The following is a 24,629-nucleotide window of genomic DNA, read 5'->3' as shown; positions in this document are numbered from 1 at the left end:
TGACTCTAATACTGTGTGTAAGGAAAGGTAAAGTAAATGAATAATTACAGTATATTCTCATTTGACTACCACATGTGTTATTGAGAGACACGGTTCTCAGTGTGAAAAAAAAAATGCAGATATGATATAGACGAGTTAAATAAAAAGCCCTGTAGTCCTGAATTTGAGTTGGAAATATTAATATGAACTCATGACGTACTTTGTCATACACATATGTATGTGTATTTCACATAGATGTATATTTATACTGATATACATATATGCATGCACACATATATTTCCTAGCTCTCTTCACTAAAGAAAATAGAGACAATCACCAATCCAGTAGCAAAGATTCCATAGCACCCAGAATATGTACTTAAAATACTTTTTCCCACTAAAAGAAACCAAGGCTTTTGAGAAAATCGTTATTCCAGGTCTAGAGAAGAAATATTTTGTCATATCATATAGCAAAGAACCTTTGAAAGTTTACTAGGGTCGTGTCAAAGGGACCCAGGAAGCTTCCACTGACCAAAGGTGATCATTTGAGCTTTCAGAGGATAAAAATTGTGATTAATTGAAACTTTAAAATATGTTTAAATTTATGGATTCATAATGATGTACAGTTAATTGACCAGTTTCAGAGGATGATAGAGAACCAATTCAGTGTCTTGAAATCTATGCATAAGGAGAAAGAATTGAGCATTTATTCTGCATTTTCTACATGAACCATATTACTCAGTAACCCAGATAGTAGATAAGGGAGAACATCTTTCTATAAATATATTCCAACTAGCATATGAAAAAAGAGGTAAATAAGTAGAATAGCATTATTTTGCAACTCACAATAAATAAATAGTTCTAAGCATTGAGCTTTGTTTGATATGTGCTAACATAAAAAAGGAGAGCAATAACCAGACACGAAGTATCTCCTGATGAAAGAACGTGACCTGGGGTCTTGTAGAACGATCTAGTTGGCAATTTGCAGGACAGAGGAACATGTTGAACTGCACCATGGAGATGCAATCAGCAAAATTCAGACTCTGGGAAGTTCTGCAGGTCAAACAGCCCAGTTTCTTCAAAAAGAGAAACTATGGAGGCCAGGAATAGTGGTTCATGCCTGTAATGCCAGCACTTTGGGAGGCCACAGATCACTTGAGCCCATGAGTTCAAGACCAGCCTGGGCAATACAGTGAGACTTCATCTCTATAAAAAATGTAAAATTTAGCTGAGCGTGGTGGTGTGTGCCTGTGGTCTCAACTACTCTGGAGTCTGAGGTGGTAGGATTGCTTAAGCCCAGGAGGTAAAGTTTGCAGTGAGCCAAGACTGTGCCACTGTACTCCAGGCTCAATGACAGAGCAAGACTCTGTCTCAAAAAAGAAATGGGTGAACTATCATATTTACCTGGATTTTGGTCATGATTTTTATTTACTGGGATCCAGGGTTTCCCATCAAAATGGTTCTGTATGCTACAACGTCCATAACATTTAGTTCAGCGATGGATGTGGATGAAACTCAGTACTATGGATCGGAATAAAAATTGTACAAAGGATCCACATGAGGCATTGAGTGTTCTTCTGTGGTACAATACACACAAGCCTCCAAAACGAAGCCGAGCCTTACTGTTGTGATTAATAGTGATGGTCGAGAACTTACTTTCCTTTGTATCACGCTTTATTTCTTTGCATTGCATTGCGCAGATGAGATGGCTTAGCAACAGTAATAAAATCAGGACAATCACTGTCTAGCCTATTTTTTTTTAGCGATACACTGTTTATTACTAATTGATTTGTTTCTTCTTGGAGGGTGCTGCAATGTACTTAAAATGAAACCCAGTGCTTAATAGATTTTTCTGTACTCGACTGTCTATAACCAATCAGTATTTTCATATTTCTGGGTTCTTTATACAGTTTAGATGTGAATGAGTATTAAACTATGTTTCCAGTGTGCGGTATGTGTGAGAATGAGATAAGGCAGTTCTTTTTTTTTCTTTCATAAACGAGTATTAATAAAATAGGTTGGTATGTTTGAGAGAAGAGGGAAGAGGCAGGTGACCGCCCTCCTCTGCTGCCCATCCCAGATCATCCCTGGGGCCCATTCGATCCTCCTACAGCTCCATAGAGCTTCAGGGACCAGGGCAGACCCTCAGCAGGGGAGATAATGGGGACCCTTAGATTGTCTGCTCAGCATCAAGCCAGCCTCACTGGTAGTCTCACTGTGACCTTGATCTTGTCCCCCAAAATTGGGATTTTGCCCTGTTGCTTATGACACAGTCCCTCTCACTAAAGTCTTTCCTTCCTGACCTTGCAAACACTCCAATTACTAGGTTTCCCTTATGACACTGCCTTGCTCCCATGTCCTCTCTGGGACCAGAGCCTCACCCTGAGCACCTGCTCTCTTTGGCTGACACCTTTGACCCTGCACAGCCCACGCTCCACTAGGCTAAGCAACTGCTGGGGCCACTGCGGGACCCTCTGGGACGGAGGGTCTACTCACCCCACCTCAGTACACTGACCATACTCTTGCCTGTTCCCCCACAGTAGCCTGACTACTCTCTGGGCTGGAGCAACCTTGGTATGGTCTGTCCTGGCTAGAACTGAGCCCTAGGCTCAGGGATTTGAAAACAAAAACAAAAAACAATCAACGCTTTCCCTAGGGATTTCCTGGGGAGCCTAGCCCCTTTTCAAGCCTTGAACTTGGACTCAGAAAATCCACATTTCATTTCTGGCTTCACCAGTTATCTACTCCATATGCTGCAGACCGGCCACTCAGCTCCTCTGAACTTGAATTTCCTGATTTTTAGAGGGAATACTGTAACTCCCCTTGCAGCACTACAATGTCGCAGCAAGCATAAAGGCATTCCATGCGTGTGTGAAAGCGCAGTGACTGGCCTATATTAGGCACACAGTAAACACTAAGAGGCTTTCACCCCTTTCGTGAGTGGAGGTTACCTCTCAGGTGCCTAAGGTTCAGCCTCCCACCCCAGCTCTTTACCCAGGAAGAAGGACAAAACAAGTTAGGAAGCACACAGCTTCTACCTGGGGATCAAGGCTTGCCTTGACTCCTCCTGTCCCCTGGAACCACTGTTGCTAATTCTCTTGCCGCTCAGGTTTTAGACATGATCACTTTGACCCACAAAGTTGTGCCCAATGCCGTCCACTTCAACGACATTGTTGAAAATCAGCCCAGCATCTGCCTGCCTTCTCATGGTTCTGACTCAACCTGTCTTGGCGTAGAACTGATCTCAGGTTTACCCTGCCTAAAGTACCTGCCAGATTCTTCCTGCTTGAAGCAAGAGCCCACCCCTTGGGCAACGATGTGGGAATAATTAAGAGTTGGTCCCCAGCAAGCCAGAGGCCAGTGCTCAGCTAAGAGAGGCCAATAGTGTATAGAGCAGCTTCAGAGGCACGATAGATAAAGCAGAAGAGCAAGAGTCCCATTATGCAAAGTCACGGTACTCACAGCTCTGGTGGGTCCACCTTGAAAATCAGATTCTAGCATTAAGTAAAGTTCTGAAAAAGACAAGGCGGATCAAGGACTCTTGTAGGGACAATCTGACAAGGCTTGGAAGTTTTCAAGGCGGAAATCTGGGACGGGCTTAATCACCTCCAGAGGACTCTTGGACCGAGAAGGAGGAACCCTCAATTTTGGTTCCTTTTCCAATACTGATAGGCTCAGAAAAGTCACTTCTGCTTCCTAGAATGCTGTTTCTCCACCTAGACAATAAGCTATATCAAGACTCATGTACAAGTCTTGCTGAGTATTAGATTCTCTTAAGAATGTTTTTTATATATTTCAAGTATCGCCTTCTCACCCAGGATCTATTGAATTTCAATCTCCAGGTCCCTAGCATCTGTATGTGAAAGGTCCTCAGGTGGCTTGGAAAACATTGACTTCAGAGATCTCCAAGGTCCCACCATGCTGTGACATTCTCTGATGACACAAGATTACAGACAGTGTGAACAAAGGGAACCAGCAGAATGAGGCTAGAGCAAGGCAGGCCCACACACGAGAGGCAGGACAACCCTTGCACACTGAGCAATAAACTCAGAAACTCCACACCCCCAGAGGCGGCGCTGGTGGGAATCATAAATTGATTCCAAGCAACTCTGAGCAGATTTATGAGGGTCAGAGCCATCCGAGGCAGGGAGGACCACCATGCCTTGAAGGCTGCTGGGAACAACAGAATTCTGGGAAGATAAATCATGGGTCTGACGTAGAATGGCAAATCCTCTCTTCCTGCGGAATCCACTTTAGAAAGCATTCCCTCTCAAGACCCTTCCACCTGAAATCACTGAAAATGAAAACAAAATTTTGAGTATGGAAACCACTGGAGACTAATATATGTCCACTGAATTGGGAAAATACTGGTTCCCTTTCCTGAGAAGTGACCCTGGAGACCCTCCTTTATGAAATGGAGGACATAAATTTTGAGACTGGATATCTGCTTCCCACAGTGAAAAATGGAGAGCAAAGTTCCACACATTTCAAACTGTAGTCACTGTATATCTCTTAATGCTCAATGTTGTGCTAAGTACTTGGCATAGGTATCACCTAATTCTCACAGGAAGTCTAGATGGTATGTCTAACAGTCTCCATTTGTTCAGATTTTAAAAACTGAGGCTCAGAGAGGTTATACAGTCTACTTTATATCTCACAGCTGGCCAGCAGCAGAATCCAGAATGAGAAAACTTAACCTATCTGAATCCAAAGCCTAAACCCTCTTCCTCCCTCGCCAGATGTCTCCTTACCTTGCCAGAAGTAGAAGCCCAGCATCTCTGGGAACGTTTCAAAATCCTCAGAATAATGTTAACCTAGGCTGAAGTGGCTGCCACTGAAGGTGAGATGCTAAGATAGCGTACAAGGCCACATCTTTAGCTCTCTTCCCTAGCACATGATTGAGAAATATATATATATATATATATATATATATATATATATATATACACACACACACACATATAGATAGATTTTTTTTCATATATGTATTAGTGCATTCTCATACTGCTAATAAAGACATCCTGAGACTGGGTAATTTATACAGGAAAGAGGTTTAATTGCCTCAAAGTTCAGCATGGCTGGAGAGGCCTCAGGAAACTTACAGTTATGGCAGAAGGGGAAGCAAACATGTCTTTCTTCGAATCATGGCAGGTAGGAGAAGAATGAGTGCCCAGCAAAGGGGGAAGCCCCTTATAAAACCATCCAGTCTTGTGCAAACTAAGTCACTATCATGAGAACAGGATGGGGAAAACTGGCCCCATGATTCAATTATATCCACCTGGTCCCTCCCATGACACATGGGGATTATGGGAACTACAATTCAAGATGAGATTTGGGTGGGGACACAGCCAAACCACATCTATCTATGTATCTCTCTCTCTCTCTCTCTCTCTCTCTGTCTATATCTATCCATCCATCCATCTGTCTGTATAACATAGATATGTGTATTCTGTCATTTTCAGGGTTGAATTAACTAAATGAACTGCCACACTTCTGCCCTATGATTGATAAGGCCACACTCACCAGGCTGCTGGCTGGAAGGAAAGCCTGGGTCTGCATAACAGGTTTCAGGGAACTATAGATAAGGAAAAGAGTGGATTTCCCAACTTTCTTTCTGAGGTTTTCTTTTTCTCCCTGCCTCCATCCTCCTCCCCAGCCCATTGACTAAATTCCCAGGTGCTGTTAGCATGGAATCCATATTCACAGACACTCTCCTGGCCACAGGCCCTGCTCCAGCCTTGGGTACAGGCAGGAGTCAAGGATACACTCACATTTTTAGAGTTTGGGACTTTGCAGTGAACCTTCCTACCCCCTTGCTTCTGTTCATATGCCAATCCAGCCTCTTTTACAGCAAAGGAACTAGATCAAGATCCCCTAATCAATAAATGATGAAGCTGCCTCCAAACCCTGGTGTTCCTTTCAAAGCCTGTGTTCTTCCCACGTCACCCCTCACACGGTGATGTAGCACAGCCCACATATATATTTTGGGCACAGGAGTGGGTTAAAGGACAACTGGCCAAACTAGCTCTGCTAAAAATGCCTTCCATAGAGAGTGTGAATTAACAGTTTTGCCCTCTTTATAATAAATATAGAGGCTGGGCATGGTGGTTCATGCCCACAATCCCAGTACTTTGCAAGGCTGAGGCAGGAGGATCGCTTGAGCTGGGAACTTCAAGGCTGCAGTGAGCTATGATTGTGTCACTGTACTCCAGCCAGGGTGACAGAGTGAGACCCCATCTCAACAAAAAGTTTTAAAAACTAGCTGGGCTTGGTGGCATGGGTTTGTAGTCCCAACTACTCAGAAGGCTGAGGCAGGAAGATTGCTTCAGCCCAGGAATTTGAGGCTGCAGTAAGCCATGATTATACCACTACCACTACCTTCAGCCTGAGCAAGAGTGAGACCCTGTGTCTTAAAAAAAAAAAAAAAAAAAAAAAAAATCAGAAAACTAACAACCAGCCATTCACACCCAAAGTTATCTTTGAGTAACTCCATTATCTTCCAGCCCTTGAAATGACCTTCAGAAACCTAATAGAAATCAACATCTTCATTTGCAAAAAAGAAAAATGAAGCCCAGAAAAGCACTGAGGACGCCGTGCTGAGTGGCATATGCATTAGAAGCTCACCCAGAACTTCCATCTTCCAGCCTCCAGGCCAGGGCAGCATGAAATATCCCACCAGAACTGGCCTAGTTTTCAGATTAGCAACCCTGCCCATGCAGTCTCAATCTATGGCTTATAACTGGCAACCCAAGCTAACCTTTCACATTGGCGTCATTCAATCAGTGCAAAGTCTTCAAAAATGTTTTCACTTTAATGTTTGAGTGAGCAAAATTATGCACAGCCAAATTCATGTTTCCATCATTTTCCTTAGACTTAATCTCTCTTTTAAGAGAATTTCTGCAATCTTATCATGAGATTTTTGTATTTTAAGTAAAAGTAATTTATCAATAACCCCTTTTTAAAAGTTTTTATAGGTTGTAAAAATGTTAGAATTCTGGCCAACGTGAGATCTGACAACTCCCCAAGGTTCGGTCTGGCTCAAAAATAGAAAGTTTGAAAGGAAATGGCCGGCGGGGGTTGAGGGGGTGGGGAGGAGTTTGTGCTGAGTGTTCCTGTGTGGCCCCCCAGAAGGCCACCTAGGGACATTGGGTGGGACACAGAACACCAGGAAGTGGGTGAGGGGGGCTGGGAAAAGGAGGAGCATGCACCAAAGACACATTCGACCTGTGTTCCCATTTTTTTTATACTCTGTTGCATAGAGAGCCTGAAAGCTGCTTTCGTTGCATTTCCAAACGCAAGATGGTTTTAATAAGGAGGCTGAGCCCTGCCTTGCTGCAGGTCTGTTAGGGAGCGCGGACAGGCAGGCCAAGCCATGGCCAGGGCATGCAGAGCTTCCTGCTCCCACCACCACCCTGGGTCCCTGGGCCAATGTAGCATCACAGAGCTTTCGATTCTGTTTTTCAATTGTCTCCAAGCAAAGAGGCTCCTACATGCAATGCTAAGCCTTCTTGAGCAGGTGAGTTGCAGTCAACAATTGCACAGATTGAGCACCTGTTGTTTGCCCCACTAGACTCGATGAGAGACTGGGAGAAGACCCAGCCACTGCCCACACCTGTCCCACCTGCAGGGGCCTTCTCGCCTTCCTGGAACTCCCCTAGTGCAGTGCTGGCTGGGCCCTCCTGTGGCTTGCTTTTCTTGCTGTCCTGTAGTTTTGTTGGTTGCATCCCTTTGGGTCTCTTGTAGAAGCTGTAAGCTTTTTTTTTTTTTTTTTTTTTTTTTTTGAGATGAAATCTTGCTGTCACCAGGCTGGAGTGCAATGGTGTAATCTCGGCTCACTGCAACCCCCACCTCCTGGGTTCAAGTGATTCTCCTGCCTCAGCCTCCCAAGTAGCTGGGACTACAGACACGCACCACCACACCCAGCTAATTTTTGTATTTTTAGTAGAGACAGGGTTTTGCCATGTTGGCCAGAATGGTCTTGATCTCTTGACCTCATGATCCTCCTGCCTCGGCCTCCCAAAGTGCTGGGATTATAGGCGTGAGCCACAGAGCCTGGCCAAAGCTGTAAGTTTCTTAAGGCCAGGGTGCATCTTAAGTCTGCTCCATCTTTGTCTCTGCCTCAGGGTCTGGCACATAGTAGGCTTTCTTTAGAAGTTTCCAGTTTTATGGCTGATTAGTGTTTCTTGCCCTGACCTTGGTGCCATCTTAGATTGCGGGTTTGGGGCCATGGAGCAGACGTCTCAGAGGCCACCCAGGGAGGCCCATGGAGGAGGGGGAACCTGGCCATGTGAGTGACTGCCTCTCCTCTTGTGCCGCAGTTCATTGGCTGTTCACCACGTGTGGGGCCAGCGGGCCCCACGGCCCCACCCAAGCCCAATGCAACAACGCCTACCAGAACTCCAACCTGAGCGTGGAGGTGGGAAGCGAGGGCCCCCTGAAGGGCATCCAGATCTGGAAGGTGCCAGCCACCGACACCTACAGGTGCGTATATAGAGGAGGGACATACCCACCCTCCTGAAGAGGCCTGGAGTCTTGCCTTTGGGTACATGCTCCTGGGGTGCCCAGGCACGCCAAGGTTCAAAAGCCATAGACTCAGGCCCATAGTGTGGGGAAAGGGCTGAAGATGGGGAGATTTGGGTTAGGGAAATATGGCAACAAAGGAAGATATGTCCTTTGTCCACAAGAAACTCACAGACTGTTCATGGAAGTGATATGCATGCATGAGCTAGCTTCAGAATTATTGCTAATAAGGATAATTATGGTGGCCTGTTCATTGAATATTACTTAATGCTCTTCAAATGAGGCATGCATGTAAAATGTTTGGGAAACAGAAGCACAATGCACCTGAAAGCTGATGCTTTATTCTCAAGCCTCGTTTCCTGGGCCTTCACTGTTCGTAAGCAGAGCAAACTGTTCGGGAACGTTCCTCCCAGCCCCAACCCCGCCCCCAGTATTCCATTAGAACAGGGCCAGGCTGGAAGGAGGTCCAGCTCTGCTTGGCCACTTTGAGATCATGGCATCGAAGGAAGCTAATGCTAAGACTGGCAGCTGGGGAAGACCCTGATTGCAAGACCCCCTCCCGGAGCATCTGGTTCTGAAGGTCTGGAGTGGGGGCTGAGAACTGAAATTTCTAACAAGTTCTCAGGTGATGTCGATGCAGCCTTTTAGAAACTCTGAGCTCGATTTAGGTAAACCTAGGTAGCCCCTAAAGGAGTTCTATGACGAGGCAAGGCCAGTACTGCCATCCTCATTTTACAGATGAGGATACTGAGGCTCAGAGAGATGTCCCCACAGCTGCACTTCCAGAAGCAGCCTCCACCTCCAGAGTTCTGGGGCAGGGCCCCAGTTCTCCACAGAGCATGGGGGCAGGTTAAGAGGAAAGCATCACCACTATGCCTGGTTGGTGCAATGTTCTCAGGGGCTGAAACAATAGGAAATGAGCCCCCCTCCCCTTCCCACAGCCTCCAGCATCTGCCACATCCTGGGCCTCCTGGGAGGGAAAGGGGCTTCTCAAGTTGCCCTGTTTTCTCTCTCCAGCTTAGCATTTCCTGTGGCAGCCCCATCTCGGGGGTCTCGGTAAATGTGTTACGCGACAGCCCTAAGTGCTTTTTAAATGGCACTCCGGGCAGAAATGCTATAACAAGATTTGGCTACAATCAGATTAGCTGCTATAGCGCCCACATACCCCCAGTAAATATCCCAGAAGACACTGGACCACCCCTGGCCCTGCCACGCCAAGCAAGCCAGACCTCCCCTTCCTGCTGAGCCAAACCTCCGTGGGGCCCAGGGCAGGGAGGAAAGGACTCCTGGAGACGAGGAAATGAATGCTTGCTAAGGACCCACAGGTGTTGCTCCTGCTTTAGCAGTAGGGTGGGTGGCATTATTATTGCTGCTCTCGTGTTTCCATGTGAAAACCCTGGAGTCGGAGGGGCTTAGCAACACATCTGAGGCTACACAATCAGTGACGGACCTGGGATTCAAACCCAGGGCACACTGGCTCAAAGTCTGTGTTCTTTCTACCAAAGCCCACATATGGACTCTGGGAGGCATGCAGAGGGCAAGAGGGACAGAAAAGGAAGGAGGGCATAGGAATCGCCCACCACCCACCTCCTGGAAGCCTCTGGAGATGAGAGGCTGAGAGGCGCCCCACCTCCTGAAGGGATATTGGCCAGCACACCCCATATACAAAAAGCAATATGATGAAGGCAGAGGAGCTGGGAGGCACACGGGAACCCCAACAGTAAGCCCCCAGCAGAGTCCATTGCCCCACCCTGCCCAGGGCACCGCCAATGCCAGCTTGGCCAGACTTCCCCTGCTGCCTGTCCCACAGAGGGGGACACACCATCAGGAGGTGCCTTGCATGGGGATTCTCTTGGGCTGTGTTCCCCTGAGATAGTGTGAATGAGGCCCACTTCCAAACTCGCACAGGTCAGTCAATGTCTTGAGACTCTGTTTCCCCATCTGTAAGAGGCAGGGGTTAGAAAGGTGCTATATAGTGCCTGGCACAATGCCTGCACATGGTGGGTGCTCTCTGGCCCATGGGTGGAGAACTCAGCTGAAGCAGCGCCGCCATCCAGCAGCAGGCACAGCCAGTGTTTCCAAGAACGTGCTGATCCCATACGCAGGAGTTTCTGACATTTTCTGCCTCCAAAGACATTTCTCTGAATTCCTTAGATGAGCCCTGTGTTCTGAAAAATTTGGACTGCCAGATGAACTACACTTATTAAATAATAATTAATTCATTTTCCCATTTATTATTAATCACAGCCATATCTAATTCAAGTCAGGTTTCTGATCTGCAGGAAGTGCCACAGTATTTCCACGGTGAGTTCATAGAATCCCAGCCAAAATCAGAAAGCTGTCTCCACTCATCTCTTTGAACTATTGAGACTGAGACCAGCTCCAGGCCCCACCACTGTCTGGTGATTGCCTCATTAGAAGCATACAGAAGGAGCCATTTTTCTGTTGAAGCAGGCCATTTTGAAGTGTCCAAATTATTGAAGGAGACATTTTGATCTGGCCTAAGATAGGACCATATCAAAATGGAAGAACCAAAACCAAAAGCCATTGGGGTTGGGTTTTTGTCATGGTTGTTTTTGAGACAGAGTCTCGCTCTGTCGCCCAGGCTGGAGTGCAATGGCACAATCTCAGCTCACTGCAACCTCCACCTCCCAGGTCCAAGCGATTCTGCTGCCTCAGCCTCTCAAGTAGCTGGATTACAAGCACTCACCACCATACCCAGCTAATTTTTGTATTTTGAGCAGAGAAGGGGTTTCGCCATGTTGGCCAGGCTGGTCTTGAACTCCTGGCCTCAAGTGATCCGCCCACCTTGGCCTCCCAAAGTGCTGGGATTATAGATGTAAGCCACCACACCCAGCCAGTCATTGTTGTTTTTGAAAACTTGTGTTTTAACCAAATAAAGGTTCTAAGAGATATTCCTCACCCTCACCTCCTCCTTGACCTTGGAAGAGACTCAGATCTTGGATGACCAGAGTCTATTGGTCACATAACTTAGTAATCCAAGAAGCAAGCAGTTAAGGATTTCATTTTTAGACCACTTCAAAATGTCCCCAAGTCAGAATATGACTGAGAAGTCACTGCCTTTTCTCTGGAAGACTTTTTCTCTACAGTAGTTATTACTATTTAATAAGTGCAGTTCCTCTGTTGAAAGAACACAAGACGTACTAGAGGACGTGAGAAAAAGGTGCTTAGAAACAGAAAGGTGGGAGCTGCGCCCTAGGGAACCCACCATCCTGGAGGCACGACTGCCATCGAGGTCTGGCACTGGGACAGCTCCGCTGACTTCTCTGCCCACTGCTGGAGAGGTGAAGGGAAGGGAACTAATGCGATCAAGCCGCGACTTCATGCCAAGGTGGGACCACCATTACCTGGGGCCCCCTGCAAGATGTACACATTGGAAACACTCCCACTCTTAGCTGGTAACTTATCTGGGCCCATCTCCCACCCTTTACAGCTTTGCCCTCCTCCACAAAGGAAGAGGCCCAGAAAGAGGGAGAGGAAGGAGGAGAGGCAGGAGGAGACAGCAGGCTGGCATGGGGGCTTGGGTGAACCCCAGAACTCTCATCTCCTCCACCCCCCATGCCCGGCTTTCCCTGCCCTGGACTTATCACTTCCTCTGAGATGCAGGCGTGTGTCCAGGTTCCTGGACTTCATTTCCCCTGCTCTGTAGATCTCAGTGAACCATATTGAGCACCCCTTAGGATGCTGTGCCTGACACCAAGCCTTCAAAGGTGATTAAGACCCAGCCCTGCCCCAGAGGCGCTGCTGCCAAGGGCGGTGATGGTGTGCACACGGCATCTCCGTGGGGCGGGCGTAGAGAGAACTGCAGTGGAAGTTTGCATAAGGTGCTGCTGCCGAGGCCAGAGGAAAGGAGCTGCACTCAGCTGAGTTCGTAAATTACTCCTGCCAGGAGATGGGCACCTGGGTTAAGTTCGAAGGCTTAGGGCATTCTCTACAAGGAAGCGGGTGGGCCTTCTTGCTGTCCAGTGCCTGCGGTGAGCACAGGAAATCGGTACTGCTGATGAGAAGTCGGGCAAGGCTGGCTTGGGGGAGCCGAGGCTGGAGGCAACAGGGCCAGGTCCTGGGGCTGCAATGTCACCCCCACATGCCTCTCGCTCCCCCTGGTGACAGCATGGGGGTGGAAATGACAGAAATGGTCTAGAGGTGGGGAGAGCAGATGGAAGGCAGTCACCGTCACCCAGGCCAGGGTCAAAAGCACAAAGCCAGGACAAGGGAAAGATGAAGGAGGAGGGGTCAGGGAGGTGTGCGGGAGGGGGGAGTGGGGTGGGAGCAAGTGGTGGGGGAGGAGTGGAGGGTGGTGGGGGAGGAGTGGGGGAAGGTGGGGGAGGGAGGGAAGGGGAGGGGTGGGGGAGGGGCGGCGAAGGAGCAGAGGCAGGGGCAGGCACAGAGGTGTTTGGAAGGTGGGATCAGCGTGAGTTGAGAACTGAGTGAATGTGGGATCAGGGGCAACACCGGGATGACATCCACACTCTGGCTTGGGCTGCAGAAGCAAGGACAAGGAGCGCAGCCACGCTCCGACGAACTTGGCTGAGGACAGGCAAGGCCAGAGCAGCAGCAAGAGGGGCCCTGCTCAGGGGGCTTCCGGGCCGTGGTGCTGAGTGACCATGGTGTCTAGGGGATGGGTTGGTGGAGCGGATGGGAGGGTGGAAGGTCACTGCAGGGCCATGAGAAGAACATGGATTATGGGGTTGGTGCTGGGGAAGGGACAGCATCCTCAGTGTTTTCATAAAATGGAGACAGATGATGGCACAGATCAGCTTCTAGAGGACTATCAGGGACTCAGTGAGAGCCCGAGGGTGGCCTGCCCTAGGCAGAGGAGGCCAGCACCCAGCCCAGCCTGCCCCCTCTCTCTCCCTGAATTTTCCTCTCCTTCATCCGTCTCTCCCCTCCAGCGTACCTGCCTTCCTACCTGTCTAGGACCAGCATCCTTTTCAGCTCACAGTCCGGCCCTCACCTCCTCCCCACCCACTACCGTAGGCACACAGATTGAATAGAATACTATTTGTCAAGCACAGCCCGCAGCTCCCAGCCAGGATGTAGAGCATGGCTCACCTGCTCTTCACACAATGGACAAGAGGCCGCACATCACAGCTGGAGCTAGCTGATATGGGCCACAGCCATTCCCCATGGTCTCTGTCAGTGGCACTAATTTCCTCACCTGGCTCCAGGGAGCAGCCTGTGCAGCCAGACAACACCATCATTCAACTCACTCCACAAACAGCCATGAAGCCCTACTGTGTGCAGGACACCGAGCCATACAACCCCAACTGTGTATAGGGCACTGAACCATTGAGCACCTACTGTGTGCAGAGCACTGAGCCATAGAGCATCTACTGTGTGCAAGGCACTGAGCCATAGAGCACCTACTGTGTGCAGGGCACTGACCCATATAGCACCTACTGTGTGCAGGACACTGACCCATATAGCACCTACTGTGTGCAGGGCACTGAGCCATGGAGCACCTACTGTGTGCAGGGCTCTAAGCCATGAAGCCCCTACTGTGTGCCAGGCTCTGACTAGACTGATAGAAAGGACTGAGACTCTGGAGCCTCACAGTCTCTAGAAAGACCACAGGACAGAAAAGTTTAATAGCAGTCCACAATGACAATCAAGTTCTAGACAATACTAGGAGAGATGTCACAGGCATGAGTAATTGCCAGAGTAATTGTATGGATAGCCATCGCTATAAAGGGCACAGATCAGGGAATGTCAGAGATGGGGGAATTAGACAAAGATGAATGGGCTGCAGGCAGAATTAAGTTTGAGTCCAACCTCCACCACCGATGCACCACGTGACATAGAAAGATCTCTTCCCTCCTCTCCAGAGGCTCCATCTGCAGAGGCAGGGGGTATAGAGAGAGGTCACTGAGGTTCCTGGAAGCTCAGGTGTTTCAAGGCACTTAGGGAGGGCTGCACTGTCCAGGAAGGTGCTGAGGGAAGAAACAGACCATCAGCCTTGCTCACTGACACAACAGGAGCGGAACCTGGGCCGGCCCCGCTGAGGAGCACCTGCCTCCACAATTGGGCCCTTCAATCCTGACCCCTATCTGGATAACACAACTACATACCCGATGAGAAATCTCCCACTGACCAAGCTCCATCCACACTCACACGTGTCATGTGTCTTCACAATAACCCTGCAGGGTGGGCAGGAGAGAGCTTACCATCCTGATTTCACAGATGAGATGAGGAAACTGAGAAACAGGGGCAAAAGGGACTTGCCCAAGAACCCGCAGAGAGTTAAAGGCAGAGCCCAGAATAGGGTGCCGCTCTCCCTCTCCTTCAGAGGGTGTGCAGGGAGGAATGGGACACTTCTGTTTTTCTGAGTCTGGGTCCACTCTCTCCCCCAAGATCCCCCCATGTGAGTGTGGGCCCTGCCAATGTGCTATACACCAGCTGTGCTCTTATTTTAGGATCCAGCAGGCAGCCACTTTGATTTGCTGCTAATTCTTTACTTAAAAAAGATTCACAACTCAATTACATAAGGTAACAATGGCTCACAGTCAATAATACAAAACGCAAACCCAATAAACATCTATTCTGACCAGGGGACATGGATTTAGATGAGGAAAAACAAAAAAATTACAGCATCAGCTCATTGAGAACAGTATCTTGTAATTTCCAGTAAATTGGAATCACTGTGAGTCATTTTCCCCACTTGAGTGGCAGGTATATATTAATTTCTTGTTGTTCCTCAACCATCGAGAATAAATTGTTTACAAGGGATGGGTAGAAAGCTTCGGAGAGGCAGGCTGAGGCTACTATCATAGCGTGAGTTTGTGAAACGCGATTCACAGGGTGTGGGGGTCTTCAGAAGTGCTAAGGCTGCCCTGTGCCTTACACAGAGGTGTGTCCTGGGTGAAACTGAACAGCCTTGACCCCAAGCCCCTTTGGCCATGCCCTGGTTCACCCACTTGGTCCCCGTCTGCCTCCCAGAAGTCACCCCCAGAAAAGGAGTGGACAGGCTCACCCACCGGGGCAAGGGGGGCACATGATGACAGGAGCTATAATTTGTCACTCACTGGCTACCATCTGGGCACTGAAGTAGGTCCCTTATAAGCATCATCTCATTTAATTCTCACAACAGCCTTCCAAGGTAGGTATTATATTGATAGATGAGGAAACTGGGCTCAGAGAGGGTAAATAACCTATCCAAGGTCACACAGCTAGTGAGTAACACTGGCAGGGCCAGGACCAGGGAGAAGTAAGCAAAGCACCTTGGGCTTTGGAGGTGCTCCCTCTCTAGATGGATCGGCGCAAGGTCCTCCCTGGGAGGGAGGCACCTCTCTGGGCTCAGCCTACCCCTGGGCCTGAGTGGCAGAGCTGGGATTTGGATCCAGGTCTGTCTGCATTCAAGACCTTGCCTTTCTAACTGTGGCGCATCCCACTCCAAAGGCAATCAGCCTTGTAGTAGCAACTAGAAGCTTCCGAAGGAGTGAAGCTCTAGTGGTGGAATTTCAGGCTTCAGGGGCCTGATGAGGGAGCTGCTCCCTCCAGGACTCCTGCAGTTACTTCAGGCAGCTGCCTGCTCCCCCTGACTGTAAGCCAGCCCCTCATCTGGGTTGGAAATGTGGGGCTGAGGCCACCGCCCAGGAAAGTACAACCCAGCCATGGACACCTGCTCCCCAAGCTCTACTGTGCACTTTGGAATCTGGAGCTCTGACCCCAGCCCGGGATCTCGCCCTGGGCTTTGCAAGGATTTGCAGTCTTCTCAAATTCGCTTTGTGTGCCCGTGAGAGCAGGGGTTCATGTCTTCATTTTCTTCCTCAGTAGTGAAGTTGAGGCTCTGAGACATTGACCATGTTGCCTCAGGTCACACAGCCAGAAGAAAGAGGACAAGCAAATGACTCAGAGCCCAGGGCTCTTTCCATCCCACCTCACCATCAAGAACTAGGTCAAGACATAGATGGGGCTGGCACTCAGATGTGGTTTGGGGCGGGGGGAGGGGGGCAGGAAAAATGGCAAAGAAAACTTAGAGTAAAAGGAGTCAGGAACAAACAACGTCTGAAATAGAAGAATTTGGCTAAATTTAAACATACCAAAGAGTTCAGAATGATTCATAATACATGGTTGATGCAAATGACTGTGCAAATGATACCAAAAGGAATGGGCAGGGTGAAGCTTACCTTTCAACCACAGCAGGGGTGGTAGGATGAGGACTTCGTCTTGGGCAGAAGTTTTCCAAGCAAACCACATTTTCAGGTGGAGATGACTTTTTTTTTTTTTTTTTTTTTTTTTGAGATGGAATTTCACTCTTATTGCTCAGGCTGGAGTGCAGTCATGCGATCTTGGCTCACTGAAACCTCCACCTGCCAGGTTCAAGCGATTCTCCTGCCTCGGCCTCCTGAGTAGCTGGGATTACAGGCGCATGCCACCACGCCCAGCTAATTTTGTATTTTTAGTAGAGACAGAGTTTCTCCATGTTGGTCAGGCTGGTCCCAAACTCCCAACCTCAGATTATCTGCCCATCTCAGCCTCCCAAAGTGCTGGGATTACAGGCGTGAGACACCGCGCCTGACCAAGATGACTTTTATGCAGCCTGATCAAGCCCTAGAAACCTGGGGCAGTGAGCAGGGCAGAGTTAGGGCCCATCCACACTGCTGTCCCTAGACCACAGGTAGCCACCGCACCATCCCCCACCCAGGTTTCCATTCACTGAGTAAAATAATTCTGCTTCCTCTTACCTTTCACCAATAAGCCTTCCTTTTTCTCAGCCTTTTAATTATGGTCATCACCTTGTCCATTTCTAATGGACCAGGAGGGAGTGTTTGCCTGAGGGTCTGGGAATTAGGAGGGGGGCAAATAGTTTCTCGGGCCCCTCTCTTTGTGCATCCCAGCAGCACACTGGGGAAGAAATAGCCTCTAAAAGAGGATGTGTGAGGGTTTGGACCATAGCCTGCCACTGACTGGCTATATGGCCTCAGATGAGTTACTTAGTCCCTCTGAGCCTCAGTTTCCTCATTTGTCAAATGAGATTAATAACATCTGCTGTTTATATATGAGGAGGCACTTTGCCTCCTCAACATAGCCACCCTATGGTGAGACTTCTCTTTTCATCATGAAGATCATCTCCCCAGTTTCTCTGTGAGCTCTTTAAGAGCCCGAAGCTGTCTCAGTTCCACAAAACCTCAAACCCCTCCCAACATTCAATAAACTCCCACCAATGCCCAGGCACCCACCAGGGCAATGGGCACAAGATCCTCCATTTCCATTTCGCGGAGACCTCAGTTCCTTGCCTGCCATGTTAGCAAACAGCCTCTGCAGAAGAGCCATGGGTTCTGCCTTGGGAGAGCTCCGGGAGGCCCCTCACACGCTGGGAACAAGGGACATGTCCTGGAACTGTAGATAAAGGAGCTACTGAGTGAGCACATGCGCAAAACCGCCTTGCATCTCTCCCTGGATTTTCATAAAAGACCTTGGATCTGAGCACACACGGATGTGAAAGTCTCCCGAGTCCCATACCCTGGCAGCTGGTCTCTGGGGACCCATTTGTTAGCTGGCGTGCTAGCTGTCTTCAAAACATGCCGCTCTTCTGATACGGTTCAGGAGAGAGTTCTTTTCCCCATCCTTGCTTGACTTCATTGCAGCAACCTAAGAGGCAGCAGAAATTATCTCCCATCCCCTCGTTCTGTTTTTATTTTCATCATGATGGGTTGTTTGTTGTCTGCACACATATTGCTCCAGAAGGAGTTACTGTTGGGTTGGCAGCAGACAGCCAGCTCATCCACGCTGCTCTCCTGGATCATTCTGTGCAGAACCTCCTGGTTTCCAGACCCCATGAGGAGACTTTACAACTTTGTACCAAGTCAATAACAGCTACTACCATCATTAATAATAATAATAATTAATTAATACTTATTGAGTGCTTATTACATGTCAGCCACAATTCTAAGACCACAAGTCTTAATGTCTTCAATCCTCATAATACATGTAGGCTAGGAGGCAAGTTCGCTTATTATCCCCATGGTATAGATGAGGAATAGGGAAGTTAAGTTACGTATCTAAGGTCACACAAGTCCTTTGATCTGGAACAAGCAGAGAAAACCATAATGAGGAAATCTAGGTATTCAGAAATCCATCATTCCAATATGCCACATTCATGCATTCTCCTCTCTCTCTCTCTGTCTCTCTCTCTCTCCCTCTCTCTCTCTCTCTCTCCCTCTCTCTCTCTCTCTGTTTCCCTCTCTCTCCCCTCCATCCCTCCTTTCTTCCCTTCCTCCTCCCCACTCTTTTCCTATCTTTCTCTCTTGCACCCTTTACTAGTCTTTCACCTTCCTGGTTCTGTGACTGAGGCAACTCCCTGCCCCTCTCTAAACTTGACTGTCCTCTCCTGAAGGCGGGGAGAGGAATCCCTTTCTGCAGGAACCGATATGGGGGAGAACCCTCAGACCTGGACGGTGATGTGCTCAGCCCACTGGAAGCTGCTGGGTTGGCAGGAAGGGGGAGAGTCTTCATGCAACTGCAGGAGCCAACGTTCTTTGTCCTGTTGCAGCATCTCAGGCTACGGAGCTGCTGGCGGGAAGGGCGGGAAGAACACCATGATGCGGTCCCACGGCGTGTCTGTGCTGGGCATCTTCAACCTGGAAAAGGATGACACGCTATACATCCTGGTCGGGCAGCAGGGGGAGGACGCCTGCCCCAGTGTAAGTACCCAGAGCGGAGGCTTCTGGTCTGCACTCTCCCGGGCCCCCGGGGAGGCCTCTTGGGGACACCATCACTCGACACCCTCCCCTGGAAGTTCACTTACCAGCCGTGCAAACTCCCAGCACCCTAGTTGTTTACCTCTTTTTTTTTTTTTTGAGATAGAGTCTTGCTCTGTCACCCAGGCTGGAGTACAATGGTGCGATCTCAGCTCTCTGCAACCTCCGACTCCTAGGTTCAAGCAATTCTCCTGCCTCAGCCTCCCCAGTGGCTGGGACTATAGGCACATGCCACCACACCCAGTTAAGTTGTTCACCTCTTGCCTGTGCTGGGGGGAGGCAGGACCTGGCAGGGCCCCTGGCAAGAACTCAGCACCCTGCAGGGTGAATTTCCTGGTTGGGCCAGGCCCCAGCCTCCCTCACTGGAAGCACAGATTTTGCCCCGGGGAAGGGGTCGAGGCAGGCAGCTGTGTTCTAGCACCCTGGACCCCGGACTCTTTTTCCAAAAACTTATTTGAGAGCATCCTTGGCAGAGAGATGTGGGAAGAAGGGCTACCGAGAAAGCAGTTTACTTCCACAAAATACATTCAGGACTCCTAAGAACCAGGCCCTGGGCTGGGAGCCGAGGAAGCATCAAAAGTGAAGTTCAGCTTTTCCCTTCTGCCCCTTCAGGGTTAAGGTGAAGTGACAGGAGTAAGCTTAGCAAGTGCAACCTTTGCATGAAAAATGTCTCAACTCCAACTTTTATTTAGCAACTATAATCAGGACTTTCCAACCTAATATAATATATTAAGCTGTTAAATTACAGGCTGCTGTAATTTTCACATGAATTTATTGAGTGCTAATGTAATTTTTTCATCTAAGCAGAAAGATTGCATTATCTTCTGCAAGGGACTTTCACTTGATTGGACTGTAATCAGTTATGTCTTTTCACAGGACCGAGTCTTTAAAAAAAAAAAAAATTCAATTGAAATCTACTTGTTCCTTGGTGTTGCTGCAGTTTATCATTTTTATTAATCAACCTACTAGCTCTCAAACTTTGTGGATGCACAGGGGGTTCCCAAGCAGGTGGGAGGAGGCGATTCGCAGCCAGAGACAGAGGGCAGCTCCCTCTGCAGGTCGGGCAAGGCATAGCGGGGACATGTGGGGAAAGGAACTGGTCTCTGTGGCTTCACACCTCCACCCCTGAGGAGGCATTTAGAAAAGAGAGAAATGGCTGTTTTCAGGCATTACTTCCCTCTCCAGTTCTCCCTAGACAGAAAAAAATGGTGTCTAGACACAGTTCTCAAGAGAATGACGTGGACTCTAAGAATTAAACTGTAGGGGCCGGGTGCAGTGGCTCACGCCTGTAATCCCAGCACTTTGGGAGGCTGAGAGAAGAGTTCGAGACCAGCCTGGGCAGCATGGCGAGACCCTATCTCAACAAAAAATAATTTTAAAAAAAATAGCTGGGCATCGTGGCACCTGTGTTTCCGGATACTTAGGCTGAGGCAGGAGCATCACCTAAATCCAGGAGGTCAAGGCTGCAGAGAGCCATGATCATGACTCCAGCCTAGGCAACAGAGTGAGACCCTGTCTCAAAAAAGGAAAGAAAGAGAGAGAAAGAAAGAAAGAAAGAGACAGAGAGAGAGAAAGAAGAAAGAAAGAAAGAAAGAAAGAAAGAAAGAAAGAAAGAAAGAAAGAAAGAAAGAAAGAAAGAAAAAAGAAAGAAACAAAGGTAGAAAGAAAGAAAAGAAAAAAGGTCAGCCATGGTGGCTCACACCGGTAATCCCAGTACATTGGGAGGCCAAAGCAGGCAGGTCACTTGAAGTCAGAAATTTGAGACCAGCCTGGCCAACACAGTGAAACTCTGTATATACTGGAAATACAAAAATTAGCCAGGCGTGGTGGCGCATACCTGTCAAGAATCACTTGAACCCAGGAGGCAGAGGTTGCAGTGAGCCAATATTGCACCACTGCACTCCAGCCTGGGTGACAGAGCAAGACTCTGTCTCAAAAAAATAAACAAATAAAAATAAAAAATAAAGAATTAAACTGCTGTGTGCGGCAGCTTTGCAGGTCGACCGCACATCTATGCGGGATAGTTGCCCTTCCGTGTACCTGGCCACGCTGGAGTTCTTGTGCTGAAAGTGGGCTCCAGCTGCTGCAGTCCTCCTCCCCACAACCCTCCCCCATCCCCTCACCCCCCACCACAACATGCACGCATGCAAACACACACAGCCTTCAGCCTTTACTTCAGTTCCTTCCAAACCTCGCCTGGTAGCATGAGTCTCAATCAGGCTTTCTTAACAGCAGTACTATTATTGGCGTTTTGGAGCAGGTAATTCTGTGTGGCTGGGGGCAGGGGTCTGTCCTGTGTATTTCAGGATGGTTAGCAGCATCCCCATCCTCTACTAACTTGATGCTAGTAACGACCGCCAGCAATGACAATTGCAAAAGCCTCCAGATATTTCTAAATGTCCCCTAGGCAGCCAAGTCTGTTCCAAATATTAAATCCCACAATTACCATCCCCTGCAAGGCAAATATTGTGGAGAGCCAGCCCATAATCCAGACAGCTCTCAGTTCATTGAAATTTATTTAACAAATATTTATTGAGTACCTATTTTGTACCATCTCTGTTCCAGGAACTTGGGATATATTTAGTGAACAAAAGAAAGATCTTTGCTCTCAAAGACCTTACATTGGATGAGAGGGAGGGGCAAATATCTGAGGAAACAATGACCCCAGCAAAGGCCATGTCCCAGTGGTTCATCAATGCTCAAAGAACACTCAGGCTGGAGCAGAGGGGGCAAAAAGAAGGGTAGGTAAGAGATAAGGCAGGGGTAACTGGGCCAGATCAGGCCGCTCTAATGTGGGAGCCATAGGGGAGTTTTGAAGTAAATGGTGACATATGCAGTATGTGTATTAAAAAGCCCACTCTGGCTGCTGCAGAGTTTATAGCTTGCAGTGAACGCCAGGAACGAAGTGCTCAGTTTCAGCTGAGCGGGCTGGGGATAGCTCTTTCGAGAGAGTCTGCCCCAGCATCCATCCACCAAGTATTTACTGAAAGGGCTTGTATTAACTACAAACATCCACTAGATGATCGTTTGAGGTGTGTTGTTGAGGCACCTGTGACCTTGTACACACTCAAACTGCATTCTCAGGAGGCTGTTTTCAGCGTTCCTTATCACACCACACACTACACTCCCCATCCTGTTTTCAGGGTCAAGGAGTTTCATGCACAAATAACATACACAGCGTCTCAGTATTTTTCCATACCCTGACCTCACACACTATGCTGCTTGACTATGTTGCCGTGTGCCCCCTAAATCTTCCCCTTCTTTAATTCTTAGAGCGTGCTGGCCATCCAATGCAAGGTAGGCTTCTATTGCTCTTCTCTGATCATAGATGTGTCGGGTGGGAGCACAAAGCCCCCTGCCGATGCCTAGCAAACATATACAAAAAAGAATAAGTATAGTGGCCATCACCCAAATGTGTACGTCTAACCCAGACAACCCAGTGTTCGGGTTTAACCATTGAAAGCCTTCTTCTAATTGCTGAAGGGTACGTCTTTGTGATTGCTGACACCATTCTTCAAGTTGTTTCTTTAATTCACACTCAAGAGTGGAAATCTGAGAAGGCAGATGGTCGTGGTAAGCCCCTTGCAGCTGTGCTTTTCTAAATAACCGCAAGGTGGAATATCCTCCCCGGTTCCAGCTTATATTTACAGGTACCCACAGTTCTGCTCACTGCATTAAGATCGTGACATAGGTTATATTTAACTGTATAATGATTTGATGAGACAAGCATGTAGCATACCAGCTGTTGGAAAAGACTTTAATACTATAAAAGAATGGATTCTGCTTTATATGAGGAATACCTTGCCCAAACAAAAGTATATGAGGATGTGTAGTACAAATCAGGACTGTATCAGTGACATTATTGTGCAAAGAGAGGGTATACTTGCCACCACTAATAATGTACTCACCATGTGAAAGAACCCGTTCAAAGGAGGAAGAGCTAGTCCCCAAATATGGGTCTGAGCAGGGCTTAAAGCTTGTTTCCCTTTCAGTTGTAATATGGTCCTGAAAGCCCGTACTCTGATCAGGTGATAAAACTATTGAAGGGACTGCTAAATCCAATAGTCTGATTTGCAGACATAAGATTACCATGGGGACCCCAATCAAGCAAGGCGTCCTAGTTAAACAGAGGCCTGGCACAGCGCAGGCTGTCGGCACGGAGACCGAGGGGTGGCCTCGCACTTGTATCGCCAGTCCCTACTCGGACAGCATATAGGAAGACCAGGCACCTGTGTAGCTTCATTAGAGACCTCAGTAAGATTAGTGGTAACAGCAGAAATTAAGGGCAAATTTGCAAGCTTAGCATAGATACTCAAGGAATCAGAGTAATACATTTGTCATGTCCTATTGCGGAAAATCAAAGAGAAGGATTGCTAGAGAGTAAAGTCAAGGAGCCATTAAGTTTAATCCATCCCAAATTTTCAGTTAAAGGGTAAGACGGGGGCATCTATTGACCTCCTGTCCAAGAAATATCATTAGATCACAAAGGCGGGTCAGCATCCACCATGTACTAACATTAAAATCGGGGGACTCAGAACATGACTCCAATAAACATGTTCTTGAGCTGATCCCACTTGGCAAAGGACAAGAATTACCAGCCACCCTAACATGCATGTCTGTCTGACTTTCTCAGCAGCTTCCCCAGCCACCGCCAGACACAGAAGAAGCCAGTTCTCCGTAGTCGCAGGGCCTTCCACGACAGCAAACCAGATAGTTGCTCCTTAGCTGTCCTCAAGTAATGTCAGGTGCCTTCCAAATCATCACCGTCATTGCTGGTCGATTGTCCAACAACAGGTCCTGTTCTCAAGCAGAGAACCCCTTACTCCCCCTTTTGTGTTTATTAAGATATATTTTAAGAGTTTGACGAGCTTGTTTAATAATGGCCTAAGCGGTTGAGTTACAAAGGATGCTAGTTTTACGTTGTATGTGTTGAAGTTGCAATGCTTATGTAAATTGAGCACTAAGATAGTAAGGTCCATTATCGGCTTTTATAGTCTGTGGAAGGCCTAAAGTTATAATAGATTTAAACAAATGAGTAATTGCATTTGTAGTTTTTTCTCCGGTCCAGAGGGTAGCATGTGTCAAGCCTGTATAAGTGTCCATGGTAACGTGGAGAAATTCAAAACGTCTAAAAGGTGGATACTGAGTAACATCAGTTTACCAGCCAGCATTAGGCACCAAACCTTGTGGGTTGGTACCAAGCCCTAAGGAAAACGGAGAGCCAGAATGTCATTGGCAATCAAGACAAGTTTTAATAATCATGCACGCTTCAGCAAGCGTCAAGTGAAATTGTTGTTTAAGACTGTGAGCGTTCTGACGGAAGAAAAAAAAAAAAAAAGCATGATCAGCTTGAGCTCGTGAAGAAGCAGGAAACTCTGCACACCACATTTATGGTTGTACCAGAGCATC

The 24,629-nt window shown here is 48.1% G+C and overlaps 1 protein-coding gene across 1 annotated transcript in view; it reads left to right on the top strand.

Annotated features, from left to right (window-relative positions):
- The window catches only part of ALK (ALK receptor tyrosine kinase), a 769,803-nt gene that overhangs the window by 681,394 nt on the left and 63,780 nt on the right, over nucleotides 1-24,629 (top strand). The window contains exons 12-13 of the mRNA XM_003941519.3: nucleotides 8,298-8,460; nucleotides 19,013-19,163. Of these exons, the coding sequence (XP_003941568.3) occupies nucleotides 8,298-8,460; nucleotides 19,013-19,163 (314 nt within the window). The remainder of the gene's footprint in view (nucleotides 1-8,297; nucleotides 8,461-19,012; nucleotides 19,164-24,629) is intronic.

The sequence above is a fragment of the Saimiri boliviensis genome, chromosome 1, assembly GCF_048565385.1.
Source record: "Saimiri boliviensis isolate mSaiBol1 chromosome 1, mSaiBol1.pri, whole genome shotgun sequence".
NCBI classification, from domain to species: Eukaryota; Metazoa; Chordata; class Mammalia; order Primates; family Cebidae; genus Saimiri; species Saimiri boliviensis.
Note: the sequence above shows the minus strand (reverse complement) of the source record. Positions and strands in the feature narration are given on the sequence as shown.